General features: G+C 39.5%; 1 protein-coding gene across 4 annotated transcripts in view; it reads left to right on the top strand.

Moving 5' to 3' along the window:
- The window catches only part of LOC126335497 (acetylcholinesterase-like), a 2,358,475-nt gene that overhangs the window by 2,329,919 nt on the left and 9,102 nt on the right, over window positions 1-19,454 (top strand). For all 4 annotated transcript variants that reach the window (XM_049998832.1, XM_049998833.1, XM_049998831.1 and 1 more), the window contains one exon: window positions 6,400-10,075. In XM_049998832.1, coding sequence (XP_049854789.1) covers window positions 6,400-6,581 — 182 coding nt within the window. In that variant the 3' untranslated portion in view covers window positions 6,582-10,075. The remainder of the gene's footprint in view (window positions 1-6,399; window positions 10,076-19,454) is intronic.

The raw sequence follows: 19,454 nt of genomic DNA, 5'->3' as shown, positions 1-19,454 counted from the left end.
TCGCAATGTAAGTAAGCCAAGTTCAAACCGGCAAACTCTTTAAATAAAATCGCGATTAAATAAGCTTAGCGGATAGCTCTGAGTAACTGTTTATTCAGCCTACACATTAAGATACATTCCAAACTAGTCCATCAAGAACCATTAACTACGACTGAGTACTCTCACTTTGCACGTGACATGTTTACCCACAAATATGTCTACCCACAAACAACAGATCAAGTTCTAGTTCTGTCTTCCTCTAAATGCGAGCGGCGTGTTTCTCGGGCATGTAAGTTGACGGAACAGAGATACTCAGCCGTTCAAAAATTGTATTCAGTTTCGGCCGTTTCTCTTAGTGCCCGTGTCTCCAATGATTGCCAGCATTTGTCTTTGGATGGCCATCCTCCATCTATCGGTGGTAAACGACTGAGAGCGAACTAATGTGCACCGTCGATAACTCGGCGCGGTAGACAGCGCGCGGGACACGAAGGCGCCGGATGCTTAACTACACGGGCACAGAGACTCTATCGCGCTTCCGATTTCATATTGAAGCAGCGTATAGGTCACAGGCAGATGAGTCGACGAACGCTCCGTCCAGCCAAATTTTTAAGATCCAGTCAGTCTGAAACTCACTGGCGTTTCCTGCATCGATTATCATCCAAGCTACCTTGTAGACACTTTGCGATTCTCGTTCACGACCAACAAAACCGTTTGGTTTACGAACAGAGCAGCATGTAACTGATATTAATATATTGTTGACGAAGAACAGGGTAGTTTAGCAGTTAAGAGTGGAAAAAACTGTTGCAAAATTGTAAAAATCAATGCACAAGCAGAACTAGAAACTCAAATAATCAATGAAGATTGATAAATGCCATAATAGCAACCTGAGTGCTAACACGCCAAACCAAAAACACCGCAGACTAGTCAGGAGAATTTTGTCCACATGATAGGTTGCATATTTAAACATTCCTCACATCGTATGACACACACAGAGTTGTGAAATTACCATAGGTTACCGCGGACTACCATAGGTAAGTGTAGGCCGATGGTAGTTCGCCTAGCAGCTTTGGTGAGTTAAGGCTGTAACTGTATTACCCATACGTTAGGTGGTTGCATACCTATCGGTCAAATGGTTCAAATGGCTCTGAGCACTATGGGACTTAACTTCTGAGGTCATCAGTCCCCTAGAATTTAGAACTACTTAAACCTAACTAGCCTAAGGACATCACACACACCCATGCCCGAGGCAGGATCCGAAACTGCCACAGTAGCGGTCCCGCGGTTCCAGGCTGTAGCGCCTAGAACCGCACGGCCACTCCGGCCAGCACCTATCGGTCGTCAGCACATAACGATCACGTTCTTCGTGTATGCGATCGCCGTCTTATTAGATTCCTCTACAAACCAGAAGTGTTAAACCACCTAAGAATTGAGTGTATAAAAGGCTGGGTAACCTACAGAACATATTTTGTGTTTCAGAATGATCCTTCTCTTTGATAGTTACAAGTAGATAATATTCCCAGAAAAGCTGAACTTGTCAATGTTCGTTATAGGTTTCATTCCAAAACCGCTGATTTGCAACGGGAAACAGAGGGATGTTGCAGCGGAGATAAAGTAAAAAGATAAAAAAAACAGATTTACTGCATAGCACCAGAAATGCAATTTCCTCAATCAAAATGTAAAATAAAAATAAAGCTCAAAACTGAAACATATCAAACATTGCTTCAAGATTTCGTCAAACTTATACAAAACATGTTTTGGTTATTCAAAACCAACTTTCGTATTTACCAATAATAATAAGGGAACTCTTGCCTTTGATGATGGTGGAAAACGTTTTATTCAACACAAAATAACAACAATAACTAATATATATATATATGTTTGTGCATGTAAAGTGCACTTGCATCGAAAGTAACTGTTTGGGTTGCGTAAGAGCGCAGGAGTTATGCCATCAACAAATTTTTATTTCTTATAAAATGCAAGTGACCTTCGTTGGGATACAAAATATACAATGCACCAGCACGGACTAGTCTGCAATTCAATTTATATGTAAAACAAACTACCAAAAAAGATGGAAAAAAGAAAGAAATCGCCAACTCCTTGTTTCTTTCTGATACATTCATTTATGTTATTTTCCCTACCTGTGTACCAGTCCTACCGGTAACCTTATTGTTTACTGCATCATTTATGTAGTATACTAAAAAACTGTAGTTTTGTCAGAGGGAAACTCTAAGCCTAAGTAATAATCACACCACTGTGGTTGCTTGGTTTGTCGCAGATATTTCTGCGGAAAATCGAACTGCAATATTAAATAAGTTAATGCTTGCCAATGTTAGTCTTCAAATGAGCGCTGTGAAACATAGGCTAAAGATGCGAGGCATTTCTATCAGCTGCGCTGACGCAGGCTCCTGTCAGCTGGCCATTGGCCGGTATGTGATGCATCGAAAATGAACCGTCGAGCAGATATCTGTGCCACCTGAAAGACAGCCCCAAACTCCGCCGCGGAGAAGTTTTTAGAATATCAGGTTGTACTCGTGGGTTCGAAAGTGAAGTAATTTATCCTTGAACTTCCTTCGTACTAATACTTTTAACGGCTCAAAAAATAAAGGAAGGAATGGGGCCGATGATGTATATTTGCATGACGTTTGCCAATAGACAATCGGCCACTGCAGCTCCAGAACAGCTCGAGCGGAAGACACTACTTAATCCAGAACCTTATGTATTTGAAATGTATGGATGATACTTTTTGTTGCGTTCGATATCTCAGAAGTTAACATACAAACTTTGTCCTTAACGAAGTTTGCCTGGCTCATTAACAAATTTTATAATTGCTAGTTTGTTAATTGTAGTCCTATATTAGTACTTTTTGTATGACTGATGGTTTCTCATAACCCTGCCTTCATTGTTTGGTACTTTTTATACAACTTTTTTTTATATGGGGGCTCCATCTCCCCCTTCGTTACATTCACCAGTTTCGTCCTCCGCGACGTCTGCTTCTTCTGCCGTGATAGTAAAACTTTCCTTCTTCGTTCTGTCCCATGGTTCAATTTCTTCTGCTCTTACGATCGTCTTTTTCTGTTCTTGACGTAATATTAAAATTTAAAAATGAACGTATGTATAAATCTTGAACATATAAACCAAGGTTAATTTATTCTTCTTGATTAAGGAAGTGTGAAGGAATAGAAATGATCCTTTTGATCTTGAAATAATTTTTATGTAGTAAAAAAATGGAAACTTGAAGTAAATTATATTGATGTTATTTAGTAAGGTTTACATTGAAAAATAACTTCTAAATATCTTTTCATGTTGTCTTATTCTCTGTCTCTCCATTATTATAAAATTAACAAAACTACAATTTTTGTCACTTTCACAAACTCCCCTTACAAATATAGCACATCATTTTTTTGGTCTCCATTCTGGTTTCAAAATTTGGTTTATCTGTATATGCATTTTATGTGTTCCGCTCACTAATGCAAGTTCAATTTTTGTCCACAGACGTATCTGCTTGTATTTGATGCACATAAATCAGTTCCTGCAGATTGTCTTTTCCTTCACAGAATTAACAATTACTAATTTTGCAGAGTTTAATTGAATTAAACTTTTCATTTACAGGTATTGCTTCATTCGCTAGCTTACACGAAGTTGGCTGCTTTAATGGTTTTGGATGTATTTGTCCCTTTTGGTAACCATTTTCTGTCGGCATATCTTCTTTTCATGCTGTTGGCTGCGGAATTACAGTGCATCTCCTTACCGACATCCGCAGAAACTGTGGAAGTTTTGCGTCCCCGACTAAGTGAAGCGAGTTAGAGTAATGTGAGCATACCACCATTTGACGTTTTACGTCGCATGCCGTTGCGTTCCAATGACGTCTAGTATGAAACAGCCTCTAGTCTCTGTGGCGGCCGGGTCTCGCTTCACAGGCTCTAAACTTGTCAGACACTGACAGCTTCAGCTTGACTTGTATTCGGAACAACGGGAGTTCAGATCTCCGTCCGACCATCCGGACTGCCGTGTTCCATGTTCACGGTGATTATAATTAAAGTGCTGCTACAGACAAAAGTGCACTGTAAGCTGTAACTATCGTACGGCTGCGAAACCTAATACATAATTTAATGTGTTAATGCGGAACTGATTTACGCTGAAAAAAAATTAGTTCCAGTTTTGGCTAAGAGGTGCAAACATGATTCTGTGAATGCAACGAAGAGACACAGAAATGTTTCCGTATGTACTGGAATAGGAAAGTGACATGGGCAGAAAATGTCAAACAGGTGAGAAAGGCAAAATGTTGATTTTATTATCAAAAACCGATTGCATCGTTCGTTCAATATCAGCACGACGTGACACATACCACACATGGGAACACTCTCACAGTGAAATGTGCATAGCACGCAGTATTATAAACATGCACACGTAATGTGCAATCAGATGTGCATACACATACACATGCCTATGACTAATGGTCTGTACCATTAAAAAGCACATCCACTCCCTCATTACCACCTTGCTGTATCTGAGAAAAGGAGATTGCTGATCCCATCATCAAATGTTAACAATTTGTCATCATGATAATGATGACAACCTGTCATCTTTGGGCAGCACCTGCACCTGTGGGGTATTGCATACGGCGCAAAATTTTCACCTGGTGGCAAAGACGACAGTGAATTTTTCCAACGCAAATCGGTTCCTCATTATTAGCAAATCCACCGAGTTTCGATGCTATAAAATAGTCTAACCACAGTCCCAACTCGATCTCCGTGAGTGGCAGCACTTAAATTATAGCTACCCTTTATTTCCTGTATCTCGTATGGTGAATGTTGGGTTAATTTCTTCTAAGGGCACGATCGACTTTCGTTCCCAATTCGAAATTTTGCCCAGATTCTAAGGATCTCCTCTACTGGTCATTAAAATTGCTACACCAAGAAGAAATGCAGATGCTAAACGGGTATTCCCTGGACAAATACATTCTACCTGAAGTAACATGTGATTGCATCTTCACTCAATTTGGGTGCATAGATCCTGAGAAATCACTATCCAGAACAACCACCTTTGGCCGTAATAACGGCCTTGATACGTCTGGGCATTGAGTCAAACAAAGCTTGGGTGGCATGTACAGGTACAGCTGCCCATGCAGCTTCAACACGATACCACAGTTCATCAAGAGTAGTGACTGGCGTATTGTGACGAGCCAGTTGCTCGCGCCACAATTGGCCAGACGTTTTCAGTTGGTGAGAGATCTGGAGAATGTGCTGGCCAAGGCACTAGTCGAACATTTTTTGTATCCAGAGAGGCCCGTACAGGACCTGCAACATGCGGTCGTGCATTATCCTGCTGAAATGTAGGGTTTCGCAGGGATCGAATGGAGCGTAGAGCAACGGGTCGTAACACATCTGAAATGTAACGACCACTGTTCAAAGTGCCGTTAATGCGAACAACAGGTGACAGAGACGGGTAACCAATGGCACCGCACACCATCAAGCCGGGTGATACGCCAGTATGGCGATGACGAATACACGCTTCCAATGTGCGTTCACCGCGATGTCGTCAAACATGGATGCGACCATCATGATGCTGTAAACGGAACCTGGATTCATCCGAAAAAATGACGTTTTGCCATTCGTGCTCCCAGGTTCGTCGTTGAGTACACCGTTGCAGGCGCTCCTGTCTGTGATGCAGCTTCAAGGGTATTCGCAGCCATGGTCTCCGAGCTGATAGTCCATGCTGCTGCAAACGTCGTCGAACTGTTCGTGTACGTGGTTGTTGTCTTGCAAACGTCCCCATCTGTTGTCCCATGGATCGAGACGTGGCTGCACGATCCGTTACAGCCATGCGGATAAGATGCCTGTCATCTCGATTGCTAGTGATACGAGGCCGTTGGGATCCAGCATGGCGTTCCGTATTACCCTCCTGAACCCACCGATTCCACATTCTGCTAACAGTCATTGGATCTCGACCAACGCGAGCCGCAATGTCGCGATACGATAAACCGCAATCGCGATAGGCTACAATCCGACCTTTATCAGAGTCGGACACGTGATGGTACGCACTTCTCCTCCTTACACGAGGCATCACAACAACCAGGCAACGCCGGTCGACTGCTGTTTGAGTATGAGAAATCGGCTGGAAACTTTCCTCATGTCAGCACGTTGTAGGTGTCGCCACCGGCCCCAGCCTTCTGTGGAAAGCTAATCATTTGCATATGACAGCATCTCCTTCCTGTCGGTTAAATTTCGCGTCTGTAGCACGTCATCTTCGTGGTGTAGCAATTTTAATGGCCAGTAGTGTAGTTGTCGATGGGACATTGAAGTGTCCTCCACCTCTCTCCCGCAGAACACACGTCGTGTGGGCCGGTATTTTAGTATGATATTTCTTCTCTGTAATAGGCATTCGGTAATGTACTAAGTCCCGTTGATGCGCCTGTTGCAGCACCGCAGCCAGCCCCGGAGCCACCTGCCTGTTCGACCAATAGCACCGCAGCGGCTATGCAACCCGCGTGGCGCGGCTGGGGCGTAGTGTGGCGTTGGCGCTGGGACGTCGCGACGCAGCTTCCGCTGGCGGCCACAGTGGCGCTGGCGGCGCTCCTGCGCCAGCACGCCGCGCACGTGTAGTCGGCCACGCGAAGACGACGCCGACGCCGACGCCGACGCCACGTCTCTGTGAGCGGTCGCCGCCGACGCACTCCCATCGGGCCCTGTTCTTCCGTGAGGCGGCAGTGTGAGGGGGTTTACGTACACAACACACACACACACACATTCGTACAAAATGTAACGTCTCACTTTTAACGAACACTTATTTTTATCTTGCAGAGAAAGTTGTATTCAGGTTCTTGAGTATAGGTGCATCGGTTTAAAGCACGACGTACCTCGTAGTGCATAGTTAATTGTGTACTGGGAAAGGCTGTAAGCTCACTTCGAACGTCCACATTGTAGATGTGCAGCGGAAGAGAGACAAAAGACGTCTTGAGCACAATAGTAGCCGTCGTGTGAGGCCTAGTTGTAGCTGCAAAGTGAGAAGTGGAGGCCTAATCGAAACGTGTTCGTTTCCAAGTTCGGACTGCGTGTAAAATTTTTAAGAACTGGTTCTGTTATTTAGCCTTCAGTGTGGGCGACGCCAGAGCGAAATGTGTGCGATTCCACGAAATTTGTGGCAGTCTGTAGAGCGTAATTTTGTACGCGTAGCTGTCGCTTTCATGTTAGGTCACCTCCGCTGCTGCGGGCGTTAGCGTAGACGTATTGATAAACATTTATTCTCAGTTCAACCCCCAAAAACCTAGCATCTGTTACTAAGGGACCGCCGCACTGTCGGCTGGTTTATTCAAAAATTCCGATCAATTATGATTACGGTAAAAATGAAATTGCGAAACAAAGAACCTTCTGCTCCTCCTGATCCTTTAATCATTAAGAAAAGTGCTTGATCAATCAAACAAGGCTGTCGTATCTGTATGTCAAAGATTGTTTGTGCAGTATATACGCCATGTAAATACTGTTAGCACAGATGAGCATTTCACAGATATCCATAATGTTAATCTCCTGATTCTATCACAACATTTCATTTGTCAGTCTTCCATTAACGTTACGTGTGGCGCACTTGCATGTGTGCAGGTAAATCTTCACCAGCTATTCCTTCACGCTACATCTCAGCGCCTAGTGTCGCAAGTTGTTGTTGAGAAGGCAATGTTTTTCAGTGCCAAGAAGCAGAAACAAACCCCCGTTCAGCATCTTTGAACTGTCAGTCAATCAGTTTGAAGAATCAGAACTTATCATAGAAATATAACACGGTGTAGGTGTCAACATTTTCAGAAAGGCTACTCCTAAACTTCATAGCTATATACTAGTTGTCTGATGTAATATCAGTGTAAAATCGTTCATCAGGAATAGTTAAAGATTACATTATTACATGCTTCTTTAGCCTCCTCCTTGGCTAAACAGGAGTTTTAGAAACCAGTAAAATTCCCCGATACATCCACGTTGAGAAATTAAATCAACCTGTTCACCTTCCCGATCTTTCTTGCACGCTACTTGCCTTCACGCTAGAAAGCTTTGCTTATCGCTTTTACATTTCTCTAATTTGCTACGACTATTAGGAAAGTCATTACATTTAAAGCCTTACCCCACCAATGCTGATTCTGTCGCTACAACAGTTTACAAATAACAAAAGAGTTATAGTTTCGGACTGCAGTGCGGCAACCAACAACGGTATACAGTTCTCTTACCAGTACTTATAACAGAATAATACATCCTGAATAGAGTTCTTATTTTTCGTCACCTCTTCTTGACCCCAGTATCTTTATGATCTGTTGAACATTAATTGAAGTACTTGTTGCTTCAGACCCTTCATGGGTATCAAATTGCGAGCTTCCAAGCCTTGCGAATGAGCACAACAGAGCTATGCGTTGTTCTGCTGACAGCCGAAGTCTCCCACAGAAGTCATGAAGGCTGGAAATCTGAAAAACTGCTGGTCATTTCGTTTTCTAAAGCGCTTCATCATAATGCGTTTCCCATTGGGGAAATTGTATTTAATAAGAAAAGAATTTTTATAAAGCCACTGTAGAACGAATACCAGGATGTAGAGGTAGCATTCCTAGTGACATTGAAAGTATTCTTCAAGATCGTACACTATCTCAGTAGTTCTTAACTCGTGGAATTACTAAAACTGCCTTATTAGTTTTTCTATAAATCAATATCGTAATATCTAAAGAAGGTGACGCAGTCGAATACTTCACTGAAACAATAATAGTTAGTGCCTGGTCTTTTTTCGGTCGGTGAATTTCTATTAAAATGTTATGTACTCTATGTACTTCACACAAACTATTTTCTTCTAGAGCCTTCCTGTGGGCCTCATCTAAATAGAATTTGTATTTATTACATTAAAAAAAGATCTGTTGTTATAAGCTTTGCTGTAAAAGCTTTAGCGTAGAACTATCTTCCAGAATGCTAAACATTAGCAGCCACGTTGAAATACGCTTTCTTCTCATTATTGCCAAACACTAAAGAGTTTCTTCATCAGTATTTAAATATTTAAAACTTATAATACGACAGTTCAACTACAACATTATTTTTAATAATGTTTACATTAAAAGAGATCCTGCTTCTTGCTTTTTAATAACTTTTATTTCAAAATATTTTTGGAGAATGAGCATTTTAGAAAGAGTAATTTGTTTACTGCTTACTACAGTCTTTCTCTACATAGGAGAACTGTATGTGAAAGATTGTTCATATCATGAATAGTACAACAACAAATTATAGTTCATGTTGAGAATTCATATCACCTACCATATCATGTGAATTTAGTAGTCCCTGTAGACATATCATGCCTGATTCTGAGAAATAACATTTGTTTCATTTTATCGTTGCTCATTACACCCACTGAAACATTATACGCCGTCAACATACCACTCCAGTGTCAGAAACATAGGTTTTATCAAAAATAAGTAAATACAGTAGTTTATGTAAAAATATTATGTTGATGGAGATTGTGTAGATTGTTTCATCGTAAGAGTACTTCCCTCTTGTTTACCGTATTGAAAACTATAAAAACTTTAGAGGCAAACAAACTGACCTTCTTTGCCATGGTTATCTGGTAATCAGTTCTGAAATATGTTATCCGTAATGTATGTGGTACAATATATGGTGTGATAAGAATCTTACTGCTAATCAGAAAAAAATGTGTATGTTAAAGATTCCCAGAAAAATACCAATAGGGTAATTATGTTTGCTTTAGTGTTTATTGATTTCTTAGACAGTCTCAACAACTTCTGTTCACAGACTGAAATCTTAATATGGTGTGACTACTTTAGTGAAGAAAGTGATACAATATTTTCATGTTTCTGATAAATGCTGTTGTTGAAAAGGTAATTCAAGGAACTTCATGTAACAAGAGACAGACATTCTGAAACTATGACTCTGTGTGCAAAAATAAGCAAACGTGTTTTATATACTGTCACTACATCATTTGCCGCTGAAAGTGGAAATGAAGATAAAAGGAAAAACGTTGTTCTTCTGTTGTGATACTGACACTATTCAGAGAAGCTGAATCAACATGGGCACCATTAGAGCTCTACAGGCAAAGTGAAAAAAGCCTGTAAACACACACATACTGACAGGTAAGAGATTTCATTCTTACGTACATATTTAACAAAGTGATGAGTGTTATAAAATTCCCAATCAAAATGGTGCATCAATTATAAAGTTATCATAAGTGATAAGTCGGGCGAAATAGTCTCCATGTTCTTGTGCATCATGTGCGATACGATGGTACAGCATCCTTCAACTGTACAAATTTCTTGGACTAAAATAACAGCACTAGCTGCACTTTTATGTTCAATAACAGTGACTGGTTTCGGTCACGAAGGCTATTTTCAGATAGTTATGAGTCAAGTGTCATAGAAGTAAACAAATACTGTTCCTCTCAGTCTGTCTTCTCACACGATGCTAGACTCCTAATCACTTGAAAATGGCTCTGGTGACCGTAGCCAGTCGTGGTGGTCCAAACTCGTGGTGTTATGTGATCCCAAAGGCTTAATTTATTTCAAAATCTTCAACCTGGCTGCACATTAGCAACTGCATAAATTGAAGAGGTTGAAAAAATCAGCTAACCAGGTGCTACACAAAGGTTTATTAGCTTTTGACCTACGTTTCGATATTTCTAAAAATACCTCTTTCAGAAGTAGTGGACCTTGTTGCATCACATAGTGGTAAATTACATTAGCTGAAGCGCAGATGTTCTTGACATCTATAAGATTGATATGAAAAGCAAAGACACCACTTGCTATGGCTTAAGACAGCAGCCAGATGACATTCAGCGTACGACAGAACAAATGTCTTAATTATTCGTCCTCTGCTAAGGCTCTTGTCAGAATAACAACAGGAGTCAAGGGGGAGAATAATTGCATAACTTAAGTATACACCATGCCAGAGACAATATAACAAAGCCCACTCCTTCTGAAGAAGATGTTTTTACGATTATTGAAACCAAGGTCAAGGGCTAATAAAACTTTATTTTGTAACTGGTTGGCTGATTTTTTCAACCTCTTCGGCTTAATACATGTTTTGTGAGAAACAGAAGGTTAGTTATGGATCTATATTACCAGGCACCACTCGTCGTGAGAGAAACTGCACAGTTGAGAAGAAGGGGCTTCATTAATTTTCATTCGCGAAGGTCACGGTTAAACCTCTAACCCGCCCTTGTGATTTGGGTCTCCCGTGTGCTCCTTGCATCATTTAAAGACAATGAAAAAAGTTTTCCTTTTAAGCAGAGGTCAAATTCCTGCTGCTCCCTGATCTACGCTGGAACTGTGTTCCGTCTCTAAATACCTTGTCGTGGACGGAATGTTATAGCCCTGCTTTCTCCCTTGCTAGTGATGCATCATATAGTCAGACATTCTCCAGTAACATAATTTGTGGTTATGATTCAGTGCAGAACGTTCATCGATTATTTCCGCAAAACTCCTTCATGTTAAAATAGACAGAAAACTTATCAGAAAATGTCCACACTTACTGTTGATGGAAATTAGTTCTGAAAAAAAGGTAGTGGAATTTCAAAATCGGAGATACCAATCGTAACGAAAGATATATTAATCCTACATTATAGTCAAACAGAAAGCTATATCAATGTTCATAAATTTCGAGAAGAAACATTAAGTTTACTCTTTTGATAATATATTTTTGAGCAGGTTGTGCCATTCTTGACGAACCACTGTGTATATTGACAGGGTAGGACACTGTAAAAACAGTTTTAATATCACACAAATGTTGCAAAACACATTATAACCCATTCCAGAAGTTATAAAATTACAAATGAACATATATATATATATATATATATATATATATATATATATATATATATATATATATATATATATATATATATATAACAAATGAAAATCCTAACTGCACTGGCTGTGGTTGCTGAAAGCTAACTGAGGCAGAAAGTGAATTTTCCATTTAGAGAGATCCGTAGTTCACTGTAGTTGGAATTATCCTACGACACAGTAAGCTGTGGTTCGGTATTTCCATAATTCATTAACATAAGCAGCGTGCGTGATTTGTTGGTTACTTTAAGAAAATAGTTTGAAACTGACGTGCCAAGCAGCTAATGTACTGATCTTATGAAGGATGAATTAACCATTAATGGTGAAGGGTGCTATCCCTGAAGGAAGGTCAATCCAAATGCTTGTCGTTTGGACAAAACCAGTCTACAGCTTTTTATTGACTTAAAATGTTCCTTAGAGGGTTTGTTTTAACATTCATTCATATAAAGTTTAATATCAACAGAAATAATATACTCTATAAGATACCTGTCGGTAACATGATTTGTTTATGGTAAACAATCTGAAAGAAAGTGTTTCTCAAGCATCTGCTTACCTTGTCATTTCGCTAATTTTTTATATGAAGTAAAACTTGAGTACCTGAAAGTCCCAAAAAAACGTATTTATTGGGGTGGAAAAGGATCGAAAAGCAATCCTAATCGTGCGAAAAGCGCTTAGATTGGTCTGCGGAATCCTGTTAGTGGATATAATTTCGTCAAAATGAGAGTGTTTCGATATCGGCGAAAAAAAGACCAAGTGTAGTTCTTTTTTCAAAACAACAATTTTCACGCCAGCTCAAGCTATAACTCATGAAACATACCTGCAATTACATTATGCCTTAGTGCAATTTGTGAGTCTTGTCTTCTACTGTAGTACGTGTGATTTTTGCGATATATTTTAATTTCGATTTTAATGCGCGTTACTATAACGAATTTTATGTTAAAAACATATTTATTTATAGTGGCACCATTTTGTTAAACACCATTTTTTAAATTTCCCTACGTACTACGTTAGACAGTAAGTATCCTCAGTTTCAAAGCAGTTTTTGAACTTTCCTTTTAGTTTGGATGCTGTAGCGTTCAGAGCTCCCACCAGCTACCCTCTCACTGCGCGATGGCCTTTCGTCCTTTGCTAAGAAATACTCAATACAATTTTAAGGGTTACATAAAGGTTTCAAGTCAGTTTTGTAATTTGATTGTTATGTTACTGAAACAAATTCATGAATAACAGTTCCAAAATCTACTCGCACCCCAGCCTACCCCATAAACAGCACAAACAAAACTGCATGGGCCATCAGTTAAAAATGATCCGAATCATAGCTTTCAGATGTATCAAACAACATATACACGTAATATCTTGAAACCCCTGCAGGTCAGCAACAGATGCTTGTTACTAGCGTCAAACAGTGTAAGAGCCTTGGTCTAGTGCTTCGTTGTTGACATGATTTTAAAATAATAGGAGATTTAACCACAGCAGCAGGCAGGGAGGACAAAATAATCTTCTTAAATTAAATCCAGTGAGATGATTGTCTGGTTACCAGATATATAATAAACTTCACTATGGTAGTTTCTGCTACACTCCACAGCTGGGAAGAATGTGCGCGGAAGGGGTATGGCTGCGAGCCGGTTCGTGCAGTCTAGACAGAACAGTATGCGCTCTTTTATAAACATTTCCATGGAAACAGTTAAGTCAGTATTGCAACTGTGATCGATCTGAGGAAACAAGAATGACATAAACGTACTAAATCACTAAACCTCTTCACTTCACTTATAATTCAGAATTTATATCAGCCTATTTCGCCTCTTGTTACTTTAGTACAACGTTTATTACCGGTTATACGTCATTCACTAGCGATGGTTAGACAGACAGTGTCAAGTTTACTATTACAATGCTACAATAAAACGAATACAGTATAGCAATTTTTACTATGATATTGAATGGATACTACAGAACCTAAAATTAAGAAATATATTACAATATGCAAGACAATCAGTATTAGAACACAGTCTAGTACAACTATTTTCACTGACACTGAGTTGCAGCGCTGGTAGACAAGGTTCTATCACCAGAAAATTATTCATCAATGCTGTACAAAGGCTAACCTTTCAGTATACACAAAATTTTAGTTTTAAATTGTTCGAATGGTAATGGCTGAACATCCTAGCGCAGAGCACTGAATAATTTTGGGGCCACTATCGGGAGGCTGTTCTGTGTCTTAGTTAAGTGACATCTTGCCTTTAATGCTGTCTTTGTATTGAGTGCCGTATTGATGGACTTCATTTCTCTTTCTGTAGGTCTCACGGTTTGTCTCTGTGTGGACGTGGCAACTGAAAATGTATTTTGCCTGAAAACAGTCAAACTCCCAACCTGGAAACAATTGGTTTACAATGATTTTGGCTTGAGGTAATTGTCCTCATAGCTTTCTTTTGTAGTAAAACCACATTCGCGGCCCCACAGTAACAGCCCATAACTGATGATACTGTTGTGTTACCACACTTCTTGATTTCCTTTCGAGGTATAGAACTCTTGAGAGTTTGGAGCATACATATTAAGTTTGCTGTTGCCATTTTAACTTGGTATCAATGGATAAGCCCAGAAGCTTTAACAGCTGCTGTGTCACGCAGTGCTCCAGTAATACTGAGGCTGAATATCATCCTGTGTGTTTTTTCTTCATTAATTTACATATTGCTCTTGATAAACCAGGTCTTTGCATTACTGAATAGGACTTCTGCTTGTTGAATAACGTGAACTAAATTCTGCCCTTTCGAGAAAAAGAGTTGTATTTTCTGCAAACTGCAAGATGTGTCCGTTTGAGCCGATGTCAGTAACGAAAATTAAGAAAAATCAGAGGCCCTATTACTGTTTCTTGTGGCACACAGTGTTTTAACTTCATTTTATCCGAGTCTGCTCCTTGCACTGATACAATCTGCCCTCTGTTACTTAGGCAGTTTTTAAAACTTCTCCCCCCAATACCATATGGTTTTATGTTGCTGGGTAGGACCATAAACTGCCTTACTAAGGTCACACGGTTCCAGTGCTACAGGTTCCTTGACTTCAAAATCTTGACTTATACTTCTAACTAGATGAAATGATGCTGCTGTAGTTTACTTGCCCTTCTGGAAGCTGTAGTGCGTATTATAAAAGACGTTATTTCCTTCAAAATAGCTTTACACCTGATCTTTCATTATGGGCTCCATCTCATTAGCTATCACTGGTTTTACAGACATAAACCACTAGCTTGACACTTCATGCTGATTGTCTCTTTTGTAAACTAGTACTGTGCGTGCTACTTTCCGAAAGTCTGGAAATTCCCAGGCATGAAGGCATTTATTTATTACTACTGTGTCTGATGAGCAATTTCACAGATTATAGTTTTTAATATAGTACAGGATATACCATATATATCAGTGCTTCCTGGGTGTTTGTAGTTTTTTACCATTTGTATTATGTTTTTGGACACTCTCCCTTTTACACTACCATGCTGCATTTATTTCCAAAATAACAGTAGCTGCAGGATGGTCGCCTAAGGTAGAAATTTCACCTACTTTGATTTTCATTATGTTTATAAAATACTCATTAAAATCATCTGAACTGCAAGAATTAGCACAAGAAGCAAGTTTTGTACCTGTGTCCATTAACCAAATTCATCGCTATATTGCAAAGGTTGTGAGCTTCTTCAATAAAAATGGCATTGCTTTAATTTTTCTTTATCTATTTCTTTTATGTACATCCTTTTGGCCTCTAAATAATTGCATTATAGAATGAGATTTTCACTCTGCAGCGGAGTGTGCGCTGATATGAAACTTCCTGTTTCATATCAGCGCACACTCCGCTGCAGAGTGAAAATCTCATTCTGGAAACATCCCCCACGCTGTGGCTAAGCCATGTCTCCACAATATCCTTTCTTTCAGGAGTGCTAGTTCTGCATGTTTCGCAGGAGAGCTTCAGTAAAGTTTGGAAGGTAGGAGACGGATACTGGCAGAAGTAAAGGAGTGAGTACCGGGTGTGAGTCGTGCTTCGGTAGCTCAGATGGTAGAGCACTTGCCCGCGAAAGGCAAAGGTCCCGAGTTCGAGTCTCGGTCGAGCACACAGTTTTAATCTGCCAGGAAGTTTCAATTGCATTATAGTTTATCCTGAATACGAATAGCTTCGGTGGATTTGACTTTATCATTCAGTAGTTGTATAACGCATTTTATTTTAGCTAATGTAGAGGTACATTAGCTCCTTGCTTTGGCAGTTTTTCGTGTTTATTTCGGTTTGGCAGTTGTAGCTGAAAATATTCATTATATTTGGCTTGAAGAGTCGGGAACGCGGAACTGAATGTATCATTTGGGGCCAATTCTTCAGAATTTGACGCCAATCTCTAGAAGACACAGCAGTTTTTAAATTATCATCTTTGCAGTTACCCTTCTTTTGAAGATATCATTTGAGTGCCAGCTAGGAATTTGTTGTGTACGTACTGACTTTGTCCACAGTTTGATGATTACTGGACTGTGATCTGCAAGCATGGGGCCAGTCACACTTACTTTGTAGTCGCAGCTATTTTGTTTGTGACAACTGTTTATCTTTGTGGCAATAGTAACAAGACAGACATCGTCTCTTGTTGGCAGATAACTTAACACAAGTAGTCCGTAGCTGCTTAGTAAGTTCATAACAGTTCTCTTTTCGTCACTATCTTCCTCGATAAGGATAGTGTAGTGTCCAGTAAGGTAATTTTTGCTCCTAAGCGCACTAGCTGTCATGGATAGCCTTCCAGGTTGCTGATGCAGATTTCAAAATTGCCATTTTGCGAACGGTACACGAGAACAATAATTCAGTTAGCATCTGAGAGCCCCAAAGCAGTCACTTCTGTATCAAAGTCCATAAAGCAATTATTAGTGGCACTTTTTTTGGAACTGAGCTTACTTTTTGCTTACGCAGACACATCACCACGGATAGAAGTTTCTCTACACCATTAATTCACAATTTCCAGACAGTCATTATGTCCATAGTATTCTGTTTCTGGTTGGGCTAGACAGTGTTCACACTTACATAACACAACGAGTGTCACTTTCTGAAAAAACAATTATAATGTATCAAGTTTTGTCCTAAGGCCCTGCACATTTGTACTGGCTATAACATTGTGTGCACACGACATAATACTGGTACTGTGCGTCCACCTACTGAAACACACTTTTTGTTGCGGTACACGTTCCGCTTTATCCAGTTAAAACATTATCAGTTATAGGATATTTTAATATGTTTATTGTTTTTAACATGTATAAGATGTATGTGTGCATATTTCCATGGTATTTTCCCCTTTAAATAATAAACAAAAGTAAAAGTGAGACCATAGATGCCGAAGAACAAAATGCAAGATTTACAGTACATACATCTAAATCGCTATCCGCAAAGTCAGCTACAATTTGCCTAGTTAAGAGTTGCTAGTGGCAACAAAAATTCTGATTTCCAGTGTTTCTCGTAATTATTGACCTAATATAAATATTTAAAATGCTGTTTAAATCTACTAATTAAAAGGCGTAATCTCATGTTAAAATTTTAACACAATAAGGTAAGTCTCCCGCAGGCATTCTTCTCAGCTACCTACTGTATTTCTATTACCAGTTTCCTGACCAAGTGATGTTAACAAACTGTTTCCGAATTTACATCCTGTTGTTTATATTTTTGTTTCTGTTGTCCATTTCAGACACAAAAAATTTAACTTTCTGAGCGGAGTAACACAACGATACTGACAAAGTTGAAAAATTGCAGATAATGATTTGAACAGTTTGCGTATAGGAAGCCGTATCTCGATATGTCATCCAACCGCGACAGAACGTCGAAACGACAGCAGTCAATGACGGCTGCTCGGCCATCCTTGAGTCCGTACGCCAACGGACAGTAAGCGGAACTTCTCACAAGGAATCGGCCCTCGTTCATAACGTTAGATGGAGTCAAACGTGTGAATGTCTCTCAACGGAGCGTACTTGTACGAAATCACGTTTGCTGCCCAAGAGAAAGCCTAGTAGCAGGCGTTGTAACTTATAATTTTTGACGGACTGTTAGATGACGTTTACATACGTGGGTTCATACCCATAATTTCTTTCTCAAGACAGGCGCGATTAAAGTTTGTAATAACTTTTCAGTACACCATATACAATACCAATTTAACTTTTCGAAAATTTCCGTTGGTAAACACGTTTGCTTCGGTCTGCATATAAACTGTACTTTCTAACTGAATATCATTGTTTTTTCCCTCGCTCCTGTCAGTGATGTGTCGACGTGCCTCAACTGTTATTCGTTCATTTTTCCTTCTGACCTTATGTGAGCACTTTTAAAGCAGTAGGAACTCAGTATAATGTGTAAAACGTTTCCCTGCAGCAACACTCTTCCTTCTTGTCTAATATGCTGCTTGTTGCATGTACTTCATAACAGATTGGAGTGTGTTGTTCAGTAGCCTTTCCCGTGATGGTTGTGATTTTTGTTGTACCCAAGGTAACTGCTAGTTTTACACTTTTTCATGTTACATATTAACAATTTGATTGATAATACTTTTTTAGCATACGATTTCTAGCAACTGACTTAGTTGTTCATGTAGACGTTTGTACTGAAAAATCTAGGAATGTGATGTCAGTTAATTAAGACTATCGTCTTGGGGTAAATACAATTTGACGCATTGCGCTTCATAAAACATATAAATTCCAAAGCCTGAGACTCTACTTTCAGTGAGTTACCAGTTGACATTCTCATATCTGAGAACACTGAGTGGATGTGGTTCGTCTATGCAGCTAAATAAAAGGCTGTTTGATTTTACCCCAAACACGTTTCGTCTTCCTTTATTTTCAAACCATCGTCAATGTGACTTAATGCATGATATTGTTTGTGTGCAATAAATGGGCTATGTAGTGTTTCGAAACATACACTGACGGATGGAGAGACCAACATGAATATGTAATTAATGCAGAGTAATGACATTTTGGGAATACATTTGTCTAGGTAACATGTTTAAGGACGGACGTAAGGCAAAATACACTGTCGTGCTTAAACTCATACATATTCATAAATATTATAGATAAAATGATAGAACTTGAGACTATTATGTCCAATACAATGCTTGATATTCTGTGCAATGTTGGTTTGAAAATGCCATCGACATACAATTTATCAGGATCTGAATTTTTAATTACCATTGTTCCTATAACGTACGTTTCTCGTAAACTAATCGACAATAAAACTGCGATTTCACAGTTTACATCTACATAAGACGCTAATAAAGCATATCTCATCCCCTGAGTCCTCTGCCTAGCAAACGTCTGCATGTTTTCTTCTGCTGCCTGAACTTTGTCGAGTCGCGTTTCATAAATGTTTTTGAGTATTCTCTGTGTGAATGGACCTGAATAGAAGATTTGTTTCTCCAGGCACTTAACCCTACCTACATTTCCACTATTGAACACTAGTCACGTATCACATGCAGCTATCTTCACAACAATGGACGATACAAATACTGTTTTTGGACGACGCATCAATATAAGGTGACTGTAGCCTTCATTTGATTTCTTTGTTTTCTCACGTACACACTTTTTCAGCTGTTCAGGATTGGTTTGGTGTCTGAGAGTTGGTTTTATAACATCCAAAACACCAAATGGCAAACCATATGTGTGGGTGTACGACTTTCCACTGTCTTGTGCATGAA

Source organism: Schistocerca gregaria, chromosome 2 (assembly GCF_023897955.1).
Source record: "Schistocerca gregaria isolate iqSchGreg1 chromosome 2, iqSchGreg1.2, whole genome shotgun sequence".
Taxonomy (NCBI): Eukaryota; Metazoa; Arthropoda; class Insecta; order Orthoptera; family Acrididae; genus Schistocerca; species Schistocerca gregaria.
The sequence above is the reverse complement of the archived record's forward strand: the minus strand, read 5'-3'. Positions and strand labels throughout refer to the sequence as shown.